Genomic DNA, 23,069 nt, shown 5'->3' with positions numbered 1-23,069 from the left:
ATAACCTTCTTATCTTTCATTTTCATCTCCAACCCAACCCTTTGTTCTCCGGAATGACACCCTGATTAGCTGTCTGAGGAGTTTGCCTGAGGGGAGGCCCAGACCCTCCCTGGGAACCAGCTCTGAAAGAGCTCTCTCTATTAGAGCTCTGGTTGCTCCCAGGAGAGCCCCACTCACTCAGGACTTCTTCCTCTTGGGATCTTGGGTAAAATCAGAGAGCTGGAGCCCACCAGTGTCTGCTAACTTCCACTCCAAGCAAATTGCCAACTATATCCTGAAGACTGACCATCTCTTAGACAACTTAGAAATATTAGTGAGAACTTTGATACCCAGCAAATCAGAGTAAATTATGAACAATTAGCAAGACCCCTCTGGGCTGTGGGATATTTAAAAAATCACACAGCCACCCAGCTTCCTCAGAGTAAAGCTGCTGCAGGATGTAGCAGCTGAAGGTCATTGTTAAGCCTCTATGTTACACTGAAAAAAAAGAAAATTATTCACCCTTTGTAGGTACATTACCTCTCAAATGCTCCAACAGTTCCTTTAACCAGTACACTAGATGGAACCACTGATACCAGAAAGCCACCCAGTTATCATTCTAGCATCAAGGTGGAAGGAGGTGGTAGGAGAATATGAGGACCGAGGGCAGTGCTGACCTCTCTGAAAGAGGTCTCCACTCTGCTTACATCTCGTTGGCCAGAAGTCGTCACATGGCCACCAGCTGCAAGAGAACCTGCAAATACGGTTTCATTCTAAGCAGCCACGATCCCAGCTGGAAATCAGGGATTCCGTTACAAAGGAAGAAGTGGAAAAAAGATATTGGGGAGGCAACAACAGTCCCAACCACACCTTCAGATTAGAAATGTTCATTCCCTCAATTTCCTTCTGTAGCACTTTGTTCCCTCATCTCTAGCATTTCCTCTTTCCTGTCCCATGGTAGGACGCAGCCCCTCAGCTTTGTGAGGTCCCTTGCTCATCCCTGAATCCTCCACAGCCCCAGAAAAGGGGCCTGCTTATTTGAGGCCTATACTAAATAGCTACTTATTGAGCACCTACGATGAGCCAGACACTTGCCATACATCATTTATGACTTTTATCAGTTAATTTTATAACTTACTATTACAGTACATATAATTATTATAGTGGGTATTATCGTATACAGCGCACAGGTAAAGAAAGCGAAGATCCAGATAAGGTCATTCACATGTTGAGCCAAGATTTGACTTTAACTGGCTCCAAAGCCTGCGTCTTTCAAAATTACCCCAAGGATTTCCAAGCTATAGTCAGTGGGCTGCAGGGGGTCTCACTGAGGTTCTGGGGGCTAAGGAAGAGGGGATGGGAACAGATAGGACTCCAACACCCCACCGTCTTTAACCAGGGCCTCTTCACATTTGCAGAGTGGGGTTTTGCATATGCTTTGCTCGAACCAAGTTTGCACAGCTAAACACATTTGGAACCCATGGAGATAAGCCATGCTCAACTGAGTGGCAGTATATTAAAGTAGGAGAGAAAACCATTGGCTTCCTTGCCCATTTGTCACCTGGCTGACAGTGTGGACGCTTACTGTGGGCCCTCTGGAGGGTTATTAAGTTTTCCCTCACCCAAGGAACTGTTCTGTCTTGCTCTGGAATTCCATCCCAAGTGAAAGTAGTTGATGTAAAGAAACTGTACTTCTTTAAGAGGGTTTGACTTTGACCCAAGTCATAAACCCTAGAAGGGACCTAAAAATGGATTTTCTCCTGTGGTGCTAATCAAAATAGTTTAAAACCATGGAAGCCAGAAAACTGCACGAGCTGCAGGCAGGAGAGTGGGTATAGATGACACGACAAACTTCTCAGCCTTCTGAGGAGTGCTTACCCTGGCCTCCTGCTGTCTCGACGTATCGTACCTATGACCTCTGCCAGTGGACTCTGAGGGGATGTCGTCACAGGACACATTTCCCTCATTTGTGCTGATACTTGGATAAAAATTTGAGAGCTCTTCCCCGTCTCTCATCCAAGATGTTATAGCACCAAGAGCTATAAAGTTTTCAAATAACAAAAGCTTCCTAACTTTTGCATGCTGTAGGATTCCCAACCACAATTAGGTCCAAGTTTCAGAATCAAGAAATGAAGTAAATATGACATTGGTAGGACCCCCCAAATGCTTCCCACGGATTAGAGTTGGCTTCATCAGGTGAGGTGTTGGGTGGATAGACAGAGAGACCACTCAGTCAGAAAAAAGAAAGGAGAATGGGGCCCCTGCTCAATGCGCAGGGGCTGAAGTGAGCAAAGGCAGGGCAAGAGCTTATTCATTCCAGGGCAAGAAGAGAGTTTGTACAGAAATGCTGAGGGAAAGCACGCTGGGAGACTTGGGGTCCAGGTCAGGCAAATTGGGCTTTAGTCTGTGGGAACCAGACATTTCTGAAGAGGGAGGTAAGTTGATGGCCATGGACTTTAGGAAGACAAATCTATTGGCCATTGGAGAATGACATATAATAGCGATTAGAAGAATAGCAACTACCTTTTGATGAATTCTTACTGTTTAATGCCTCACATTATCCCATTTAATCCTCATAACGTGGCAGGTGTTTGATAGGTGAGGCAATGGAGACTCAAGGAGGCTTTGCTCAGTTTCAGCCAGCAGATACTATGCCGGGGCTTCTCTCAGGTCCAGGGATGTTGCTGTGAGCAAGACACACGTGGGCCCTGCTCTCTGACCATGTGCAATGGCAGGATCGCACCAACTTAATGACAGCTGAGACTATCGCTCCAAAGGAGAAGTATGGATGCTATGAGAGAATCAGCTAGGGAGGGCCACTGAGCCTACTCCAGGGAGGTGAGAAAGGCTTCCCTGAGGAGTGACGGCAGAGCCAGCTGGACCAGGGAAGCCGGCGTTGACTGGGCAGGGGCAGTGGGGAGAAGGAGTGGCTGGAAGCTTCTCAGCAGAGGTCAAATTGCTTGTCCAGTGTCTATGGTGGTAGAGAAGGATCCAGCCCAATTTGGCCTCATTTCAGACCTGTGGACTCTCCTTGCCTCTAGGGGCATCCTCTCTTCTCATATAGTATATCTGCTGCTCTTGAAGGAAAAAAAGAAAAATCTGAGGGGCTCCTGAGTGGCTCAGTTGGTTAAGCATCGGATTCTTGGTTTCGGCTCAGGTCCTGATCTCCGGGTCAGGGTCAGGAGATAGAGCCCCATGTCTGCTTCTCCTCTGCCCCTCCCCTAGCTCACATGCTCTCTTTCTCTCTAAAATAAATAAATCTTTAGGGGGAAAAAGAAAAACCTGATTAAAATTTGAGGATTGGTCAGACTCTCTCCCATCTCCTATCTTTCTCACCTCACAGAGTCTTGAAAATTCTTATGATAGAAATAATGAAAAACAACATTGTTTTAAACTACTATGTTGCCCAGCTAGCCTGGGCCCCTCTCACACTCTGCATGGCCTCGTTTCTAGGAAGAACGCATTCTACAGGGACCAGGTGGCTAGGAGTTGCTGAGAATGGATCTACCCTTTTCTTGCCTTCACCCCCATCCCTCCCAACCAGATCCAGCTGCTAGAGGGGTTGAGAGGGCCAAGGGGTCCTTTTGGAGACTGATGTGCTTCAAGATGCTTGTCATCAGGCTCCAACCCGAAGCCACACACTCACTTGAGTCCTACAATACTTTTGAGAAACAAGATGAAGGAACCGAAGCCCACTGAGAATGATCAGGGCCAGGAAGGGGTTGTTGGCTCCTGGTTCAGTGTGTTCTGCTCATGGACACAACCATGAGGCTTTCTGATGCATGAGAAGGTGACTCCCTCAGTGTCATGCAGGACAGCCTGTGGCATAAAGGGCCCAAAACAACGGCAGAGAGGGAAGGAGCCTTAGACATTCTTCCCACCTCCCTCATTTCACACCCAGAAGCACAAAGGTGCTTACACAGCTGGTGGGTGGTGGGGATTTTTTGACCCCCAGCCCATTGCTCATTCCATTTTCCCACATGATGCTACGGTTAGCTAACAAGCTTTCTTTGAATTATGGATGAGCAAAAGGACATGATGTGTGTGGTTGCGGGCATGTGTGAGACACAGGGACTCACGCACAGCAGTGCAAGTACCTGGGCCGCGGCAACGCCTGGGGTTGCACTGAACACTGACTCATGGGCACTCCGTTCCTGGCGCGTGTGAGATCGACTTTAGAAACAACCACCCCATCTTCCACTACACATCCACTCACAACCGGGTTTCACTCTTCACAGCAGCTCCAGTAAAGGGACACGCCGTGCACAAAGTTCCCTGAGCTGGAGAACGCCGCTGCCTCCCCATAAAGGCGTTCGGTGAGCGCTTCGCACACCCTGGTGCTCCACGAGCAGGATTCTTTTCACATCCATCATGCCTTATTGCTGTCCAATCACCCCTGCCTGGCCTGGCGGTGTCAGGCCCGACCCATCTGTCTTCCTGACACCTTCCCCGCCACCGGAGGGGGTGCTGGCATATTTATTATCTTTGAGAGCACACGCCACTGCAGAGGCTTTACAAACCTGCCACTGGAAAGTTCCATTTCTCTTCCTTCTACAGTGACATTATGTGCTTTGGATGTTGAGCAACTCCCAAGGTGTGCCAGGCTTCCCACTGCTCTCTGCCCTGCACGACTCAGAGGGCCCCGAGACAGGCTCCATGCCGGCCGGGCTGCTGCCTTGCATCCAGCAAGGGCCAGTGATGCCCACAGCGGGCCCCGGGCTCCAGGAGCAGAGCCGCCTCCAACGGCGCTGCCTCCCTTCACGGCCATCACCTGGACTGCAAAGACAAGCCGTCTTCACTGAGGGCAAGCCCGCCCCTCCTTCTCAGCCCCCGCTCTGGCCCCCTAGCAAAGTAGCACCCTGACCTTGCACAAGGGGCCTGGGCTCCCCGGGACGATGCAGAATCGGTCTGGTACTCTTCCTTCCTGTACGATACAGGAACCTCCCTCTGACCTCTGCTCTGATCCCTCTAGAATCATTCTCGGCACCCAATACCTCTGTCATCAGAGCCTTTATTGTCACCCCGATTAGGGCCAGAGCTCCCATGGGGTGAGATCCAAGGCGAATAGGACCTCCGTCCCCATGTTGAGTGCAGATGCCTTTAAATGCGGTGAAATCTCTCTAATTAGCATGCATCAGCATCCAGGGGGCATTAACAGGTGCCCGGCCAAATGCCCCATGCCAACCCACCTTCGGGGATCCTTCCAGGCCCAGCAAGGAAGAGGCGGGGGGAAACCTCCAAATAGATGCAATTCTCAGCCAAACCGTGGTGAGTTTAGGGCAGATTTGGAAACATGATGCTGTACTGCTCAGCACTGAAGGAGAAGCGTGCCCTTCTCAGGCTCATTAAGAAGAGGAGCAAGTAGGAGACATCAGGGAATCACTGCAGTTTGAGGCTGGAGGAGGCAAAGGGAAACTGAAGCTTCTGGCCATAGGATGATTCTGTAGGGAAACTGCTTCGTTGTTCGAGCCTCTGCTTTCTTCTGGTCCAAAGACAGAATGAAGGATTATCTGCTCAAGGTTTTTGTAGGAGTTATGTACAGTGTTTCTACAAAATATATTGATTCATTTTACACTTCTCGAGCCCATATTTACAAACACATCTACTTAGAACTGTGGAGGAGTCAGTGATTATAAACCCAGTAACAAGAGGATCCTGTTTTTCACCAAACACTTTGCCCAGGACCTGGTACAGAAGAGACCCTCTGTGGATGTTTATGGAATGAATGGGGTAGGGGTGGGGGGATGAGAATGATCATCCTCAAGAAATGTAAACCGAACTGGAGGTTACAGGCATGCCTATTTGCAGTATAAGGCCATCGTGGACAGCATCTTGGCACAAAGCTGTGGGGGTTAAAAGCAGAGGAAAGTGATATCCAGGTGGCAGGACACAGACATGCTGCCTCTAAAGGAGCCCGCCTGGGCTTTGATGGCTGGTGGAACATCTGTGGAAAAGCGGCAGGGTAAATGCTTTTAGAGAAAAGCCAAAAGCATCGGCTAGAGATGGAGAAGGGAAGCTGGGGAGACACTTGGTCCGTGTGCCTGGGTGGGGGCAGGGAGGGTGCAGGAGGGCAGTGGAGGCAGGCAGGGAGCCTCCTTCCCTCTCTGGAGCATCTGATGCATGGTTGCTCCAGGGCTAGGCCTGATCCCATTTCAGTCCTGACACTTGCCCTTCCTGGAGGACAGCGTTGCATTTTACAGCTAATGAGCTGAGTCGTGGTTAAATTGCTAACAATGAGGGCGGCGGGATTGTTCCTAGGTCTCTCTTGGCACCAAAACTCTTCCCCTTGTCCCAGAAGGAGAGATATGATTTAGATCAAAAAGAATCCTTGACCTTGACCTAGAGAGGGGACTCCGGAATCCATGCCGAGGCAAGGCACGGACAGAGCTGGGTCTAGGGAACGCACTGAGCCAGTAGACAGTTTTTCTGTAGAAGGAAGAGATCCCAGGGCAAGGATGTACATAGAAAACCATTGCAGGGGATTGGGTAAGAGGTTCCCAGATAGGGGAAGCCGGGTGGAAGGGAGGGATCAGAGGCATCCTTCTAAGAGCTTTAGAATAATTCAATGTGGGGAGCAGATAGGGGTGGGAGAGATAGAGTGGAAATAGAGATGTCACTGCGGTTTCAGAAACCTGAGGGGTAGGAGGAGATGCTGAGCCTGGGGGAAAAGGATGAGGTAGTTTGGGACATACAAAAAAAAAGTCAATGCCTAAAAAGTGCTGGACATCTGATTCCTTATTTTCCTCCTCCTTCACTTGCCCTGCACCTTTTAATCTGCCATGTGGGAGACCTACATGTGCAACAGTGCACCTCACGCAGCCACCGTTCGTCAAGGCCAGCTCCGCACCAGGCACAGGACTAGGCCCTTCGCTGTCAAGGACGTCCCAGCCTAGTGGGGTAGATTGGAGCAAAGGCGCGGGAGAGCAGGGGGCCGTGAAGGTGCTCGGTGCCTGCCTGCAGCAGTCACACGCGCAGAGCAGAGGACGGCCCCTCACGGACAGGGACCTAGCACAGGGACCAGAATGCACCTCAATCCTGCCATGGCTGTATTGTCTCAGTGTCACCAGGGGAGGCCGAGAGGATCTGCATTCATTTTGGCCTCCCAGCACTTTAGGGGCCCGGTGGACATCGATCCTGGCAAGCTTTCTCTGGCCACCAAGTACCCGCTTCCAGGAGGCCCGGGGCTCACTGAGGTAGAGCTGGGCAGGAAGGGTTTGCAGATCTCCAACGTGGACCCGGAGGATCCCAGCCTGTGGAAGGAGATCCATTTTCTAACACTTCCCTCCCTGGGAGAACAGAGGACTTAGGCCTGGACGGGAGGCCCTGCCTCCAGAAGGGGCCTAGCTGTGCGCTCCAGGCTCCTGGCCAGAGCAGCCGCTCCCAGCCTTTCTGTGTCACGGGGTGTCAGGGGCCTGTCACAGGAGGTGGCTCAGGCCGCTGCCCTGGCCTGGGGCCGGGGGTGGGGGGCAGGCAGCACCAGGTAGGCCGCAAGGCCTCGTCCTGTGTCTCACGTCCTCCTCTGTGCCTACCCATCCAGCCTCGAACCCTTCCCCGGCCGGGCAGGACGCCCGGCGGCCGAGGAGCAGGAACCCTTCCACCTGGACCGTGGAGGATGTGGTCCGGTTCGTGAAAGACGCTGACCCGCAGGCCCTGGGCCCTCACGTGGAGCTCTTCAGAAAGCACGTAGGCGCGGGGTGGGGGCCGGGCCTGGGGGGCGGGAGGGCCGGGGCTGCAGGAGGGGGGTGGGAGCAGGGTCCTGGGGGCGCCCCTCGCCAGGCCAGCCACTTGGTTTGGCTTTTAGGAAGGGAGCTTTGTCCCATCTATTCCTCCGTTTTGGCCTTTACCAGCAGTGCGTGTAGGCACGTAGTCTTAAAACTATTTCGGAGATTCTGAAATAAAGACGGTCAATGAAAACAAAACAAAACAAACAGGTAATAATTAAGACCTCACCTGCCAGGATTACTCTGCCCATCTGCTGCTATGGCTGCTCTAACCAGTTCCCACCAACATCTAGCTTAGACCAACACAGCTTTATTATCTTCCAGTTCAGGGGGGTCACGGGTCTGACAGGGATCTCCGTGGGGCTGAGATCAAGGCCTCTGCAGGGCTGACAACTCCTTTCTAGAAACTCCAGGGAGAATTCGTTTCCTTGCCTTTTCCAACATCTGGATCCACCCTCATTTCTTGGCCCTTGTGCCTCGGCCCTGGGCCTCTGGTCCAGCAGCAGCAGGCGAGGCCTTCCCAGGCTGCCAACTCCGATTCTCTCTTCTGATTTCTTCTTCCACTTTTCAGGATCCCCGTGGTTACACGGTCTCTCCCACCCAGTAACCCAGGATACTTCCCTGATTTTAAAGCCAGCTCAGGGCAGCTGGGGTGGCTCAGCGGTTTAGCACCGCCTCCAGCCCAGGGTCTGTTCCTAGAGACCCAGGACCGAGTCCCACGTCAGGCTCCCTGCATGGACCTGCTTCTCCCTCTGCCTGTGTCTCTCTCTCTCTCTCTCTCTCTCTCTCTCTCTCTCTCTGTCTGTCTCTCATGTATAAATAAATAAAAAATTTTTAAAAAAATAAATAAAGCTAGCTCATTAGCAACCATAATTCCCTTTTGCCAGGGAAGCTAACATACTCACAGGTTCGGGGAGTAGGACATAGACACGTTGCAGGGAAGGATGGGAGCATTATTCTGGCCTAGCACAGTTACCACGATATTTTCCCGTCTGTCCTGTCTTTATTTGGTGCTTCTGTCATAGAAACCATATTCTCAGATCTGGGGAGACTCCTCCTCTAACCCGACACTCACATTTCATTAGGGATATATCTGACATCGCTGGACAGTGGGGCCTTGCAAGCAAGGAGCACAGAGTGGGTTCTGTTGAGACAGATCTGGCCCTCTTCCAGAGTGGTAGGGGACGGTGGGAGACCAGGAGGGGTGGGGTAAAGAGAGAAGATGAGGCCCGCAAATGAGATTTGTCCACTCTGCTATTTTGCCAACGACGCAGAGAGTGAGTGATACGGAGTAGGTGCTTCCGGCTGGCTGGCTAGATGCATGAGAGGGGCTGATGGCCCTCGCACAGTTGTAGTAGTCCTGTAACTGCCTCTTCCCGCTACCTGAGAACCCAAACTATCTACCTTTTGTCTCTTGTGACCTGAAAATAACAGTATAGGTGATCGAGGAAACCCAGCCTTACTAGGTTCATGAATTCAACGAGCATTCTGGAGACTTACCATGTTCAGACAAATGGGAACGACCTCGACCACGACCTCGAGGGGTTGGCATCCCCTTAGTAGTTCTTTGTGCTAAACCCTGGGATGAAGCAGGTGCATGAGTTAGTTGTATGCCACCTGGTATTATTAAACCCCTGAACTCCCCCGTCATTGTGTAATTAGCAATTCGGTAATCAGCTCAAGGTCGGTGGGCTTACCAAGAAAAGAAACAAGAGACTAGGGTGATGGATGGAATACCAGGGCCTCACACCAGCACCTGAAGTGGAAGAGTAACAGCTACTTTTGGGGTCTGACGGATGACACTTGGTCTAGTCCGTTCAGGCTACTGTAACAAAGTACCATAGACTGGCTGGCTCCTGAGCAAGAGCAATGTACTTCTCAGCTCCAGAGGCTGGAAGTCCAAGATCAGGGTGAGAGCCCTTTTCTGGGTTGCAGACCACCATCTTGCTGTATTAGGATACTAATCCTATTCCTGAGGGCTCCACCTTCATGACCTCATTACCTCCCAAAGTCCCCGTCTCCAAATACCATCACTCGGGGGTTGGGGCAGAGGGGGGTGGTTAGGATTTCAACATTTGAATTTGGGTGGAGGACACAAACATTCAGTCCATTGCAGATGTTTTGCTCCTTTAGCCCTAGAGGAGATGAGGAGAGAAGGATCACATGGGGGACATTGGGAGCATAACTGGGTTTAGGTTTGGTTCCTTCAATCGAGGGAGCAGGAATATGAAATATCCAGTGTGTCATATGACCTCAGGGAGATTATGGGAAGAGGGGCACATGGTATTGGCCTGCTTTAATTTATTTTCTTAAAGAAGATACAGCCCTGGGACTAAGAGAATGTGTGCCCGAGTGAATCCATATTCCATCACCTCATCCCCCAACCACGAGTTAACCATAGCCACTGTTGGATTAATCTGACCATCTTCTGGATTTTCTTTTTTTCTGATCCTGTTCCACCAGGAGATCGATGGCAATGCTCTCTTGTTGCTGAAGAGTGATATGATCATGAAGTACTTGGGTCTGAAACTGGGACCCGCACTGAAACTCTGTTACCATATTGATAAACTGAAGCAAGCCAAATTCTGAAGGTTTTTAAAAGGACAGAAGCAAAGTCCAGACAACCGGTCTCAAGATCATCTGCCTTACCAACATCCAAGCCACCTCCACAAGATGGATTTTCACCTGAAAAATCACAGCCACAAAGACTTGGTCTTTTTATTAAACGTGTGCATCTCTGCCTTTTTAAAAATTCAACGTGGCCCTTCTGAAAGGCTCCTCTGTGTTAATGATTTGCCAAAAAAAAAAATAATAATAATGGAAAGCCTATTATTTGAGCGTTTCTGATAGGTTGGTTGCTCTTAGAATGGGTCCTATTTTTATGATGAGAGGTCAGGAAACCCAATGCCACCGCCCAAGGAGAACCCTGGAGGGTTCCAACGATGTGAGAAGAAAGATCTTTGTCTCTACAGGGACACTACCACAGCACCACCTGTCTTTAACTCAGCCCCGGGGACCTATCCCTGTGAGCCTTGCTTAATTCAGCTCTGGAAGCTGTCTTCTGAGGAAACATGCCTCACCTTGCACTATCTGGAAAACTTGAATTTTTTTGCTCTCTGAAAGAGAAAGGGAAAAAAAAAAAATCTTTTCTATTCCTTGTTATTTGAAGTACTGTGTTGTCTCGCTAGAGGGCAGACTGCAAATGAAGTTTCAGGACCCTCCCTGCAGCAGTAGCTGCTGCTTTGGCTCTCGGTGGCCGGGTTAGGGTCTCGGTGAGTAAGATCTAACCTACGCAGACGGGGAGTTTCTTCCACAGTCAGTACCACAGATTGCAACTTGGGAAGAAACACTCTTCTAGAACGTTCTAGCTCATAGCCAGTCTTTATCGACTGACCTGAGATGCACAAGCAGCAAAGGCAAGAATTTGGAAGTCTGTTCTTCCTGAAGGGAGTTCCTTCCCTTTCAGAGTCCTAACTGGGGTGTGGATGTGTTGGCACGCTAAAGAGTCCTGGTGACATTTAGCCACGGGTGTTTCTTTAAAAAAAAAAAAAAAAAGAGGAAGAAGAAGAAGAAGGAAAAAATGTTTGAGATAAGCTTCGAAATGAGAGAGTGATTTCTAGTGACATTGCTGGATTATGTAGTTGTATCGCTGGCTATTTTTTCTAGCTCTCAACAAATACACAGATATGCTATCAGTGCGTTTAATTCCATTTACAAATAGGTTTTCCTTCTTCACCGTGAATAATAGGAAAAAAATTGATTTTTTTTACCCCTTCACAGTTGTGTTTAAGGAAGGACGATGAATCCCCGAGTTACTAGGCAGAGGGCATCCTCATCTCTCATTCCTCTTTTTTTTTTTTTCTCATTCCTCTTTTTATCCTTCTCCTTTCTCTCTTTCCCTCTTTTATTCATCTTCCCTTGCTGAAGAGGAAACATATCTTCAAAACGAATTCACCTTTGACGCGGGCATATCCTCTTCCTTAAAAACATTTGCAGTGCTGGAGGGGAGGGGATGAAAACTAGGCCTTGCAATCTCTGGGAGGGTGACAATCAAAGAAAATGCAGGGCCTCCCTTGGCCCAAATGCAGATGAGAAGCACACCTTCCTCTATGGAGCAGGGTGGGCTTTCACCCCCCTCACCCCTCAACCAGGTGCCGGACAGGAGCTGTACAGCCTTGAGGGCAGCCAGGAGAGATTTGCATAGGGATCTTCTAGAAGTCAGTTAGAACTTAGAGGAAGATCAGAAGAAAGAGTCCATGCCATGCCGTCAGACCCGCTCTGATGAGCAGTATTTGAGAAAGCGCATCATAGCAAAATAACTTTTTTGGACACACAAATGGTGGCTGGACCTAAAGCATGACAGAGACAGGAAGGAGGACAGTGTCCTAAATGTGCTCACTACTAGAGCTTGAGTCATCAGGCTGTGCAAGAGCTTGGTGTCTGTTGCTTTCAACACCTGACAAAACTACCCTGAATCAGGCCCCAGACAGAGTCCTCCAAGATTTTTTTTTTAATTTTTATTTATGATAGTCACACAGAGAGAGAGAGAGAGAGAGAGGCAGAGACACAGGCAGAGGGAGAAGCAGGCTCCATGCATCGGGAGCCCGACGTGGGACTCGATCCTGGGTCTCCAGGATCGCGCCCTGGGCCAAAGGCAGGCACCAAACCGCTGCGCCACCCAGGGATCCCCTCCAAGATTTTAAAGTGATAAAATATTTGTTCATTGTAAGTGCTCATGGCTGGTCCGGAGTTAGATAAGTTCCCTCAAAAGGCCGTGGCTAGGTTACGTGTTCAGCACCGCCAGTGTGAAAATGGTGAGATCCAGAAAGCCCCCCCGACAACCCATCCTCACTGTCTCCACCTGTGGCGTTTTTGCTCAGGCCTCTGAAGCTCCTGCCTCTTCCATCAACATATACCTCTTGGAGAGACCTTCGAAGCTTCCTACCCACCCTCACGAGTGCCTCCCTCACTACAAAGCATGAACGTTGGTGCCCCCCCCACGAATGAAAATCACCCCCAAACAAGGTCAAGGAGATACTTGGAGTAGTGTTTGGGGGAGAGAGATTTTCTCATCTCAAGTCTGGGAGAAAACTGGATCCATGTTCACGTGTAACTGCTGTCACCGAGGTGCGATCTCATTTTGCGTGAAACTTGAAGCAGGAGGACAGATTGCTGGAGCCATGATATTTAAGGTTTGACTTTTTAAAAATCTCATTACTCTTAAAATGAACGCTGCCATATCAGAAAATAACCCAGGGAGGAAATGCCTCCTTGCCTGTTTTTTGCACTGAAATGCAATTAGCCAACCAAATTATTGTAGCAATACTGCAATTATAATTAATTTTCACCCCTTTCAAAAATCTTGTCAAACCAGGCAGCTAAATAGCTTAGCAAATGTAAAACATGCCAGGCCATTTCCTCTAAATGGACCTTAAAGAGTCAGGCCATGTGTGTCACTTTCGTCCAAATGTGAGCTGATTTGGGGAGCCTCACACTTGTGCAGATAGGGTACTTGTCATTCCGTGGCGGTAGCTTTGCTTCAGGTTGTGGTGAATAATGATATAGTTTTGCATAATTCCAAATTAGAGTGTGTGTGTGTGTGTGTGTTCATGTCCAGACATTTCCAATCACCCGTGTCTGTTAAACACTGGGAAGGAAAAAAAAAATTGTAGAGGCAATTCTATTGCCTGAATCGTTTTAAATATTTCATAAGTACCTGAATCCCTTTGTGAAGGCTTCGGGTAAAAGAGGGTGTGTGTGTGTGTGTGTGTGTGTGTGTGTGTGTGTGTCCAACAGTGGTTGGAAGAGCTGGAAGAGCCTAAGGAAGAGGCTGAGAGCCTATCAGCTCTTCCATCTGGTGTAGACGCCTCCCCAGCACCCGCTTTGGGCTCTTAGGACGAGGAAGCCCCCCTCTACTGTGAGCAGGGGGTGCCCTAGAGGCAGCCGGGGATGGTTCTGGGGGTTCTGGGCCCGCCTCCTTCTGGCGCTGACCTGCCCCCACCCAGCCCATCCCGGGCTCTCTGTGCCGAGGTGGCACACCTAGCCTGGGAGCCCCCCGGGGCAGGGACCCGACGTCTGGAGCGCCTTGTCTAGCGCCCACCAGAGCGTCCACCAGGCCCCCATCATTTCCCTTCAGCCGGGCTGCCAAGCTTTCTTTTTTTCTTTTTCCTTTCTCCAGGAAAAAGGAACGAAGAGCTCCTCAGGAGAACCAAATAGGCTATTTAAGTCGATGTATTGGGAAGGAGTCCTGAGCTGAGGTTGGTTTGCTGGAGAAGGAACCCAGGGAGAGGGAAGGCGCAACTATAAACTTCTTAGGAAAACCATAAAAGAGCACCTCGCCTAACAGCCCCAAGCCTGGAAGTGGCAATAACCTATTTTTTGTATTTCTGGGCTGTGTGGAACAGTATTTTTTTTTCGATTAAAATCATTTTTTTTAATTGTTTCTTGAGATTGTCTTAGGAGAATTTCGTCACATCTCTGAAGATAATTGGAGATGCCCAGGGGTGACCAGGGACTTGAGTTTAGTCATTGTCAGAAGGTCTCAGCAGGTGGGAAGATCCCGCTTTATTTCTAACTGGCCAGGTTTTCCCAGTTTTCCCACCTGTGAGCAGGTGAGGGCCCACGGAGAAGGTTCTCCGACGGGGCCCTTCCTCAGCGCTTCCCTAGCGGGGTACCAGGACGGAGAGGTGGGCCTCACCTTTTTTTTTTTTTTTTTTTTTAAACCTCAGACATGGGATTGTGAGGGAGTAGATGAGATGACCTCTGCAGAGCTGCCGTGTTTTGTTGAGGAGAGCGGCGAAAACCTGACGGCGGCTTATTTTCTGTCATGAACACACTCCAAGCACTGCGTGTCCTAGGCCCGGTGGCATGAGAAGGCCACTTGAGAGCCCCCGGAGGTGAATCCAGCCGCTGGTCAGACGTCCAGAGATGCCGTCATTCCTGTTTCCGTCTGGTGATGTCACCTCAGGGGCGACGCCCGCTGCCCTCACACACCCCAGGCCTTCCAGCGCCTTCCAAAGCCACCGCGCGCCGGCCGAGCTGTCGAGGGAAGAGCACTGGGAGCCTCGGCCTCCAGGGAGGCCTCGCCCCCCGTGGCTCCCCCAATGGAAGACGATTCCTTCATGGACAATTGGAAGCTGGATTTTGGGGAATCTAACATTCACTCGAAAGAGAATCTCTCTTATTTATGGCCACCAGTCAAATATTACGGAAACATGTCTGCTAACAATTTGCTTTGTGTAATTTGTCCTAATGCTAATAAGCAACAGCTGGGATTCTTCCTGTGGTAAATTCCTGCGTGGTTACGGCGCTGCTCTCACACGCGGACTTCACCAGAGCGCCGGGCTTCCGAGGAACGTGCACGCGGGCTCTCCCGGGCTCCAGGGAACTCCCCCAACTCAGAAGCAGCTCTGGGCACAAGCACATGTTTAGAGGAACGTTTGCTCTCAGGGCCCCAGACCTGTACTTTCAAGACCCTGCGTGCAGGGCCTGGACCGGGCTGGGAGGCGGGGGTGCGGGGCGGCCTCAGCTTCCGCTCAGTCCTGGGTTTAGGTTCCTCCAGAGGAAAAGACAGAAAGGAGCACGTAAGAGTGACGCCTTCTCTTGGGAGGATCTCGTCACATCTCTGAAGATAACTGGAGATGCCCAGGGGGGACCGAGGACTTGAGTTTAGTGGGCAGGACGTGCACCCGAGGCGGTGGTAAGAGCGTGCGGAGACCCAGCCAAAGGCCTGCGAAGGGCGGGCGCAGCAGCCTGGCAAGTGACGACCTCGGACAGTGTGGGGACAGCCACACCCTCCATCCAAAGGGTCTAAGCGGACCACGGAGACTTGCTCTGCGCTGCCGGCCCAGCAGGCTCCGCCACACCACCTGGGCCGTCGGGGGGCCCATGCACTGAGGCTGCTTCACAAGGCCAGGCAGGCCGCTTGCGTCAGGTGCCTCTCTGGAGCACACCCGGAGCCCCGCTTTTCCTAAGAGCTCCCTGTGAAAGAGCCGACTAACGGGGTGCCACTGCACTGTCACCTGGGTGACCCCACGTGCCTCCCATCACCCGGGAGCCCCCTCAGATCTCAGGAGGGCCCTGCCTCCCCATCCAGCGTGGGATCGCCTTCCCCACAGCCCCAAGAGCTGGCCTGATGGCTTCCCATTCGAGGGGACTCCACTCCCGGAGGAAGTGGCTTATGTCCCTGTTGGACAGTTTTCGTGGCGAGAAAGGTGCTTCTCAGGGAGACACAGATGTCTGTGAACAGACGCAGGCGTCAGAGATGAAGCCAACTCCGCAACCTTTCTCTTTTGAGCAGAGCTTGTCCACGCGGTACCCACACCTACAATACACACCGACGCTGCGGGTACACCCCAGCTCCGCCACACTAGGGGAGAGGAGCAGACACTTGATATAAATGTGGACCTTAGCTAGGTCATGGCCATCAGATTCATCAGCCCTGCATTTCTTGTGGCCACACACACCCACCCACACACACACACACACACAGCTGCCCTGAGAGATCTTCAGTGCAGCTATAAATCCGGCTGTGGTCACATACGCATGTGAGCTACGCAGGCTTGTGTGAAGGAGTCTATAAGGCCGTGGGCTTCATTAACTGTGAAAAAAAATACTATGAGACGTGGAGGGCCTATCTCTTAATTGTACTCATGAGTGATATAATGAACTAAGGAAGCTTTAGTTGAGATAAAAAACAAGTTATAATTGATGATAGAAAAGTGAACATGGTCTGTTGTGAAAGTATGAAAGACACGGTTATGACCCCAAGCCCAAATTGCATTACACGCTTGTGTGTGCATGCACGAGTGAGCGTGTGGCTGTGAGTTCACGCAACAAGAAGTAGGAATTGAGGGATGTTTGCGAAGGGGCTGCAAAGGGAGATATTGCTTCCTAGGGCATTTTGTCTTCAACAGAAGAACTATCTGGCAATTTTTAGAAATCAGACCCCAAACTAAACATGACATGTGGTTTAGGTAGCTCACTTAGATAGAATTCTGGGTTATGGGACAGATTCCCTATGAAAATATTTAAATCTTGGTGCTTGGAAAAAGTAGATACCAGCTAGCCCCTTGCATAGCCCTTGCCATATAAACGGCACCTTGTTAATGAACTGAATGAACGCGTGCTTGGGCAGGTTTCATATTTTTGTCGAAAAGCCACTCATTTCTCTTTGAACTCCATGATCTTTATGGAAAGGAGAATTGCCAAAGCAGAGCATGAGGCCTTTCATTTCCCGGCTCTCCCAACCTCCACAGTCACCCACTTGCATCTCACTTGTCTCTCTTTGTCTTAAGGTCTCACATTCCAACTGGCCTGTGGTCTACTGTGAGCATTAGAGAGCAGTATGTACGGCTTTACTCTAAAAACATCTTTTCGTTCCCCTTCTCAATCCACATGCTCCCTCACAAACGAGTAGGGTTCCCACCTGCAGGTAAAGTGCACAGGGAGGTAACCATCTCTCGGGGAGGGCCAGGGTGCTCTTTCCATGACCCCCCACCACCCCCGCACTCCCAGTCCTTGGTAGACAGCAGGTCTACCAAACCGGGCCTCCCGCACAAGCCACTCTGTCGTGCGTGCAGATGGCAGCAGGCCTGTTTGAGAAGACACAGCCTGTAGGAGATGGCTAGAAGCGAAATTTCCCCCGTCCTCTTCTGTTCTTTACCCATTTCCATCCTTGAGAGCGGATTCAGAAATATCTGGGACTTCTCTCTCTCTCTCTCTCTCTCTTTTTTTCAAAATCGTTACATAGAAACATTGAGAATAGAATCATGGGACTGATTATTTCATAACCACACCAAAACGTAGAGTGTTCAACCTTCAAAGAAATCTCTTTTTAAAAGCCTGGGCATGTGTTCCAAGGATGTTGTCACTGCTCAGATACATCTCTTCTGGGGTCATCTTTAGAAGCCAGAACACATTCCTTCCAAAGTGTGGCTGGAAGCGCACTGTCGTCCCTTGGGAGTGGATGGCTTTTCTTTACGGAGCACGCCAAAGCCCCTGGGGTGGTGTCAGGTGAGCAACACAGGTAATCAATCCACTTGAGATTTTAAAGGGTATATCTCATTAGTTTGTCTTCTCCTTGTGTGTTCCCTCAGTTGGTCAAAAACTTCAAGCGATAACATCCACAATTCATTTCTTAAATATATTAGGCGGGCGTCAGTATAAGGAGCTGCAATGCATAGACTACTTTGAAGGGCCACTTCATCTGGATAAATGTATAACATCCACAGGGTTCATTTTAAAGTAGTCTTGCTGTATCTTTAGGATAAGCTCAGGATATCGTGAGCATATGCAAATACACGGACTCCGCTCTTACACCTAGAGCCCCCAAGTCCCAGGGGAATGGGGAGGAAGAAGCAATGGGGACACCTGGACTGCCCATCTCCAGGGTGGAACCTTCTCCACATCTTCTCTCATGGGTCCCACATGAGTCTGTGAGGGCAGATTATGGGGGCGGTGCAAAGGGGCCAAACTCTCCAACCTCCTACCCTCATCTCCTCAGCTGGAAAAGGAGGGGGCACCCGGGTGACCTTTAAAGCACAAACAGTCATCACTCTCACCAAAGCCCAGTGGGGCTGCTGGCTCCTCACGCTTGTGTTTTATGGCTTGTAGCTTCCGCGTGTCCCCCTGTCTGACCTCATCTGGATATGTTCTTATCCTCTTCTCTCATGGGCCCATAACTCTTCCTCCAAGCCACCTAAGTGTGATATTTGCCATCCTTTCTCATTACTTTCTCCGTTTCAGTCTTCCTTTCTCTTCATTCTTTCTTTTTCTCTTTTTTCCTTCCTTTCTCTTTCTTTCTTTCTTCCCTCCTTTCTTTCCTTCTTTCTTCCTTTCCATTCTTTCTCCCCGCCCCCCCCTTTCTGTTTTTCTCCATTCCACGAGCTCAAATGCTTTTTGGGAAGGAGAGCGGGGTGGAGAGAGAAACAAAGAACAAACGGGTGGCCTCCTCCCCCACTGGCCCAGCAGTCCTGCCCCTCGCCTGCCTTCCACTGCCCTCTCACTGCCTGCTCACAGCACTCCTCGGCTCTGGCATGCTTCCGGCCCCATCTCCACTTGCTCTTTCTGTTTCTCAAGGTCTAGCCCTCTTATCTATCTTTCAGTTTAGGATCAAGAATCCTGTCCCTTTTATTTTTATTTCTTTTTTGAGTCCCTATCCCTTTTAAATGCTTCATTCTGTGACTCACCCTGATGTCTCAGTAATGTAACTCATCAACCTTCCTCAAGTGCAGGCGCAGATGCCCAACCCTCTAGGGATTCCTCCTCATTCGGTCCTGAAGGTCAAGAGCCAAGTGACCTGGAGACAATCTGACATACCTCTTGAGAAGCATGAGTTGTTTCTCCCGGCTGCGCTGCCTCCTGTGATCTGCATGGGGTCACTCTGACATCCAGTAGCAATTCCAGATCGTTCCACAGTTCTTAATGGAACATGTGGCTTTGTCCAGACCCACTTAACACTGACTACACCCCCTGTGACCAAAGCCAGGCCAGCGCATCAGTTTAAAAGAGGAGAGCCAGCCCCGATCGAAGATGAGGCACAGTGACCTCTATCAGAATTTCTGGGGTACGGTTTTGTTCTTAGACAGTTACAGATCTGCTGAGAAGTGTGCAATATTAAGTCTGGGTAGGGAAAGACGATGACATATTTCTCAAAGGAAAATGTGGTTTAGAGGAGAGAGAAAGGCAGCAAAATTCTGGAAAGGGGATGCCCTGTTCCTGGCCTTTATTCAGCAAATCACATGCCCTCGAGGTCTTTCTAGAAGTCAAACTTGTTTCCACCACAGGACCTGAAAGTGTTTCTGCCAAAGTGTGAGAATTTGGAGGACTTTAATTTCTTTTATTATCCAACATATTCGAAACCACAATATTTAATTTGCTGTCATCTTCCGGCTAGATCTTTGATCACTTGAGGATTAAAAAATAATTAGCTCCTCTCATCTCATCCTCCAGAAATGTTGAAAGATCATTTGTTTTATGTAGCAAATATTTCCATTTTATAGACATCAGTTGATTACAGTGTTTCTCTCCTGCCTATGCCTATACGTAATTTTATTAATATAAAGATTTTCTCCTTTAAATACATTTCCTGATAAACTGGCTTTTTATTCCATACACACACAGTGAAAATGGATGAATCAAATCATTTCATGATAATTGTCTTCTGTTGCCATTTTCTCTTCACACTAACGGCGAAAACTTTTTGTTAATTAAGTGCCATTGTAATATCACAAAGCATCACTGGGCCAGAAGGTTTGTGTTTTCCTAGCTAGGCCAGGCTGTAATTATCTGACGAGGCTCTTGCTAAAGAACAAGGGCATCTGAGCAAGTGGAAATCCATGTTCTCCAAGCTCGTGAGATTGAACGATGATGATTGAAATGTTAGGCCTTTTGTTTTCGAAGTTGAGGGGTTTATCGTCAGATTCTTTCTTTCAACTCAGGCTCAGTTAATCTCATGTTTCCACCTCTTTATTTTACTTCTCTACCCACAATGCCCACACGGGAGACTTTCTGATCTCTCTCCACCTGGGAGAAGGGCAGCCAAACCCTTTTCCTGGCAAAGCTTCTGTCCTTAACCATGCACTGCATGAAAGAGCCAGAAACCAAGGGTACAAACAGGTCATCCCCGCATCTCCCTAAGAGAAAAATAAGGTTGATTGCATTGCCTTTTCTCTACCTAGATGGCCTTCCTCCCTTCTAATTAAAGATTTTAAAAGGGTGTGTGTATGCATATTCATGTGTGTACTTATGATTGGGTTTGGGAATTTGAGATAAAGGTCATCCAGTGAAAGTTTATGCATCATTGGCTCGTGCCGAGGCATGTGTGCAAGGAGGGCCTGGTATATGTATTGCAGGTACTCGAAATACTTGAAAATTCATTGTGCTTTCACTTTTTGTGGACATAATGGAATTCTGGAACATTACTTCAATTCCATGCTTTATTTAGAAGTGCTTGGAGAGTGTGGAGCTTTGAGCTTAAGAAATGGTGTAGTTTTAGGGCCTAGGTTTTTTTTGTTTTTTTTTTTTTCCGTTAATTTCAATGGATCTAATTTTGCAGACCAGGAATCAATGAATAGAACTCATAATGGGGAACAGCATTTAAGTCGGAGAGAAAGAGCAGTAAACTCTGTCACATGGGGGAAAGAGCCTCTCCTTAATTTTTGCTCTCTGTAAGCATGATGAAATCAGTGTTTCCTAATATCGGGACAATCCTCTCACTTCGCAATGTTCCTATGTAATTGTGTCACATAATGGTAAATTGTAATAGGCAATTTGGTTCTGTAATTCGGTTTGCAAAGCATGCAAACATAAGATAACTAGGTTAAATGCAAATAAACATTACACTAAGGTACAAAAAACAGGGGGGGAGAAAAGATGCTGTGTCCGTAACTTAGAAAGAACATGAATTTTATTCCTCATGTGCCTCAAAATGTAGTTTATTAGAGTTATTTATCCTCTGGTTTAATTGTATCACATGCTGTTCATACAGATAATTATCTGTGTATAAACATATATGTATTCTTACTGCATATATTTACAGATCTCTCATTTGTAATAAGCAGGCTCCAAGCAAGCATGTTCTTTAGGAGTGGGTGGATGTGCTCTTTTTTTTTTTTTTTTACAATGTACAGTGTTTTAACAAATAGATGATTATATATAAGCATCGTATCAAAACGTGCTTTTAAAAATTTTCAAAGCCTTTTTGTTATTGTATGTAAATTTCTTCTGTTGGGTCCATTCTTTCATTATTTAGAGATCTATTTTAATATATTCCTTTAAATAGTGACCAGTAGGTACCCTATAGTCAGATATGTAGTTTCATTCAATAAACACTACTGGCCTTAATGATTTTAACATTTTGGACTGCTTTTCCTTTCATTTTTGAAGCAGCATTTTTTTTTCAAATACAGTGTATTGTGGGCCTGGGGAGTGATTCAATAAAATTTCTAAATCTTAAGATTCCAAGACAATGCAGTATTTTCTGTTCATGCTGTAAAAGGTATTTCTGTATTTTAATAAAGAATGGAATTTACATGAGACTCTGTATCTTTTCTCTGATCAACTTCCCTATGTTCATTATTATTTCATTAGATCTAATTCCCATGGGTGGTATAGGCAAGGAAAAGCCTTTCAGAGGGGGTCTTTTGACAGCCAAGGCCGAAAAGTCCCCATTCACAGTGCTGCAGGCAGCACTTCCATTGCTGGCACAGAGCTGGCTGGGAGGACCTGTTCCAGGAGCCCAGGGTTCTCTAGTGACTATAGTTCCTGACCTTCCTATTCTGGTGAGTACAAGGGGGTAGCCCAAGGCAGGGAAGGAATGTGAGAGCTGCTCAGAGCCCCGGGTACGGGGTGTCTGCCCAGGGTCCTCTTGGACCAGTCTCTCCTCTAGGATTTCCTTCCTGGTTAGTAATCAGGCCCAAGGGGAGGACCACCTCCTGTGGTGCTCAGGGGGATTGAAATAAATTGCAGTGCTTGGAAAAGCCTTCCAAACAGTGTCAGTTGAATTTGGAAACCTCTTCTAGCTGTTTACTCCGGCGGGTTGGTTGTGACTCTGGCTGTTCAGGGGTCATGATTGCTCCTGGGATTTGAGCCCACCCTCACCCTGACATGCCAATTGCATCTCAGAGGCCACCATCCTGTCCCTGGTGCTTTCTTTGCAAGGATCCTCCCCAAAGGCAGCACAGTTCTCGGTGAAACAATTCAGGAACAAGGAGCGGTCCTCCCATACCAGTGCTCTCTGTGGCTGGCTAAGGCCTAGTGGAAGACCTGGGGACAGTTCTTGGGGAGAGTTGGGGGTACAGACCTCCAAAGCCTCTCTCACTATTTGCTCTTGATTGGCTTAAAACTTAATTGATTCTGAAAATATTAACCTTGCTACTTGCTCTGCCCCAAACAAAACCATTCCCAAGTTCGTCTCTCCCTTCTCTCCTCCGGCACAGATCTAAACTAGGTAGCCTTTCATATGTCTAGTCCCTGGGCCGCCCCCCCAAAAAACCACCTACAAGTGCTCTGAACGTGTATATGTACATGCACTGCCCCTGCCTTCATCCCTGTTTCTTAAGAGACAGGGTACATTGGACCAGAAGCCAAACTTGGGGTTTAGCCCTGGCTTTCCCACTGACCAACTGAGGCCACTGGGCAACTTGCTTTCCCTTTCTGGACACCAGGGAGTTGGACTAGCTGAGGTCCATGTTCCCCCGCCCCTACCCTGGCTCTCTCCAAGAGCCCCTGGGTCTGTGCCTTAGCAGCAGAATAAGCCATTTATAACTAGATTCTCTTTTTTGCAGTCTTGAGAGTCCTGAGTTGGGAGGACCCATCGGGGCCCCACGAAGAAGAAGGAGCTTAGGTGGCAGAGACTGGGAAGACCAC

At 48.9% G+C, this 23,069-nt stretch overlaps 1 protein-coding gene across 6 annotated transcripts in view; it reads left to right on the top strand.

Moving 5' to 3' along the window:
• Positions 1-21,737, top strand: part of SCML4 (Scm polycomb group protein like 4) — a 114,754-nt gene extending 93,017 nt beyond the window's left edge. For 4 of the 6 annotated variants that reach the window (XM_049092442.1, XM_049092444.1, XM_049092443.1 and 1 more), the window contains 2 exons: positions 7,517-7,662; positions 10,164-11,561. In XM_049092442.1, coding sequence (XP_048948399.1) covers positions 7,517-7,662; positions 10,164-10,289 — 272 coding nt within the window. In that variant the 3' untranslated portion in view covers positions 10,290-11,561. Of the gene's footprint in view, positions 1-7,516; positions 7,663-10,163; positions 12,893-13,878; positions 13,958-14,428 lie in introns of those variants that run through there. The other 2 variants (XR_004804286.2, XR_004804284.2) reach the window with 2 other exon arrangements.
• The last annotated feature ends 1,332 nt before the right edge of the window (positions 21,738-23,069 follow it).

The sequence above is a fragment of the Canis lupus genome, chromosome 12 (genome assembly GCF_003254725.2).
Source record: "Canis lupus dingo isolate Sandy chromosome 12, ASM325472v2, whole genome shotgun sequence".
NCBI lineage: Eukaryota > Metazoa > Chordata > Mammalia > Carnivora > Canidae > Canis > Canis lupus.
Note: the sequence above shows the minus strand (reverse complement) of the source record. Positions and strands in the feature narration are given on the sequence as shown.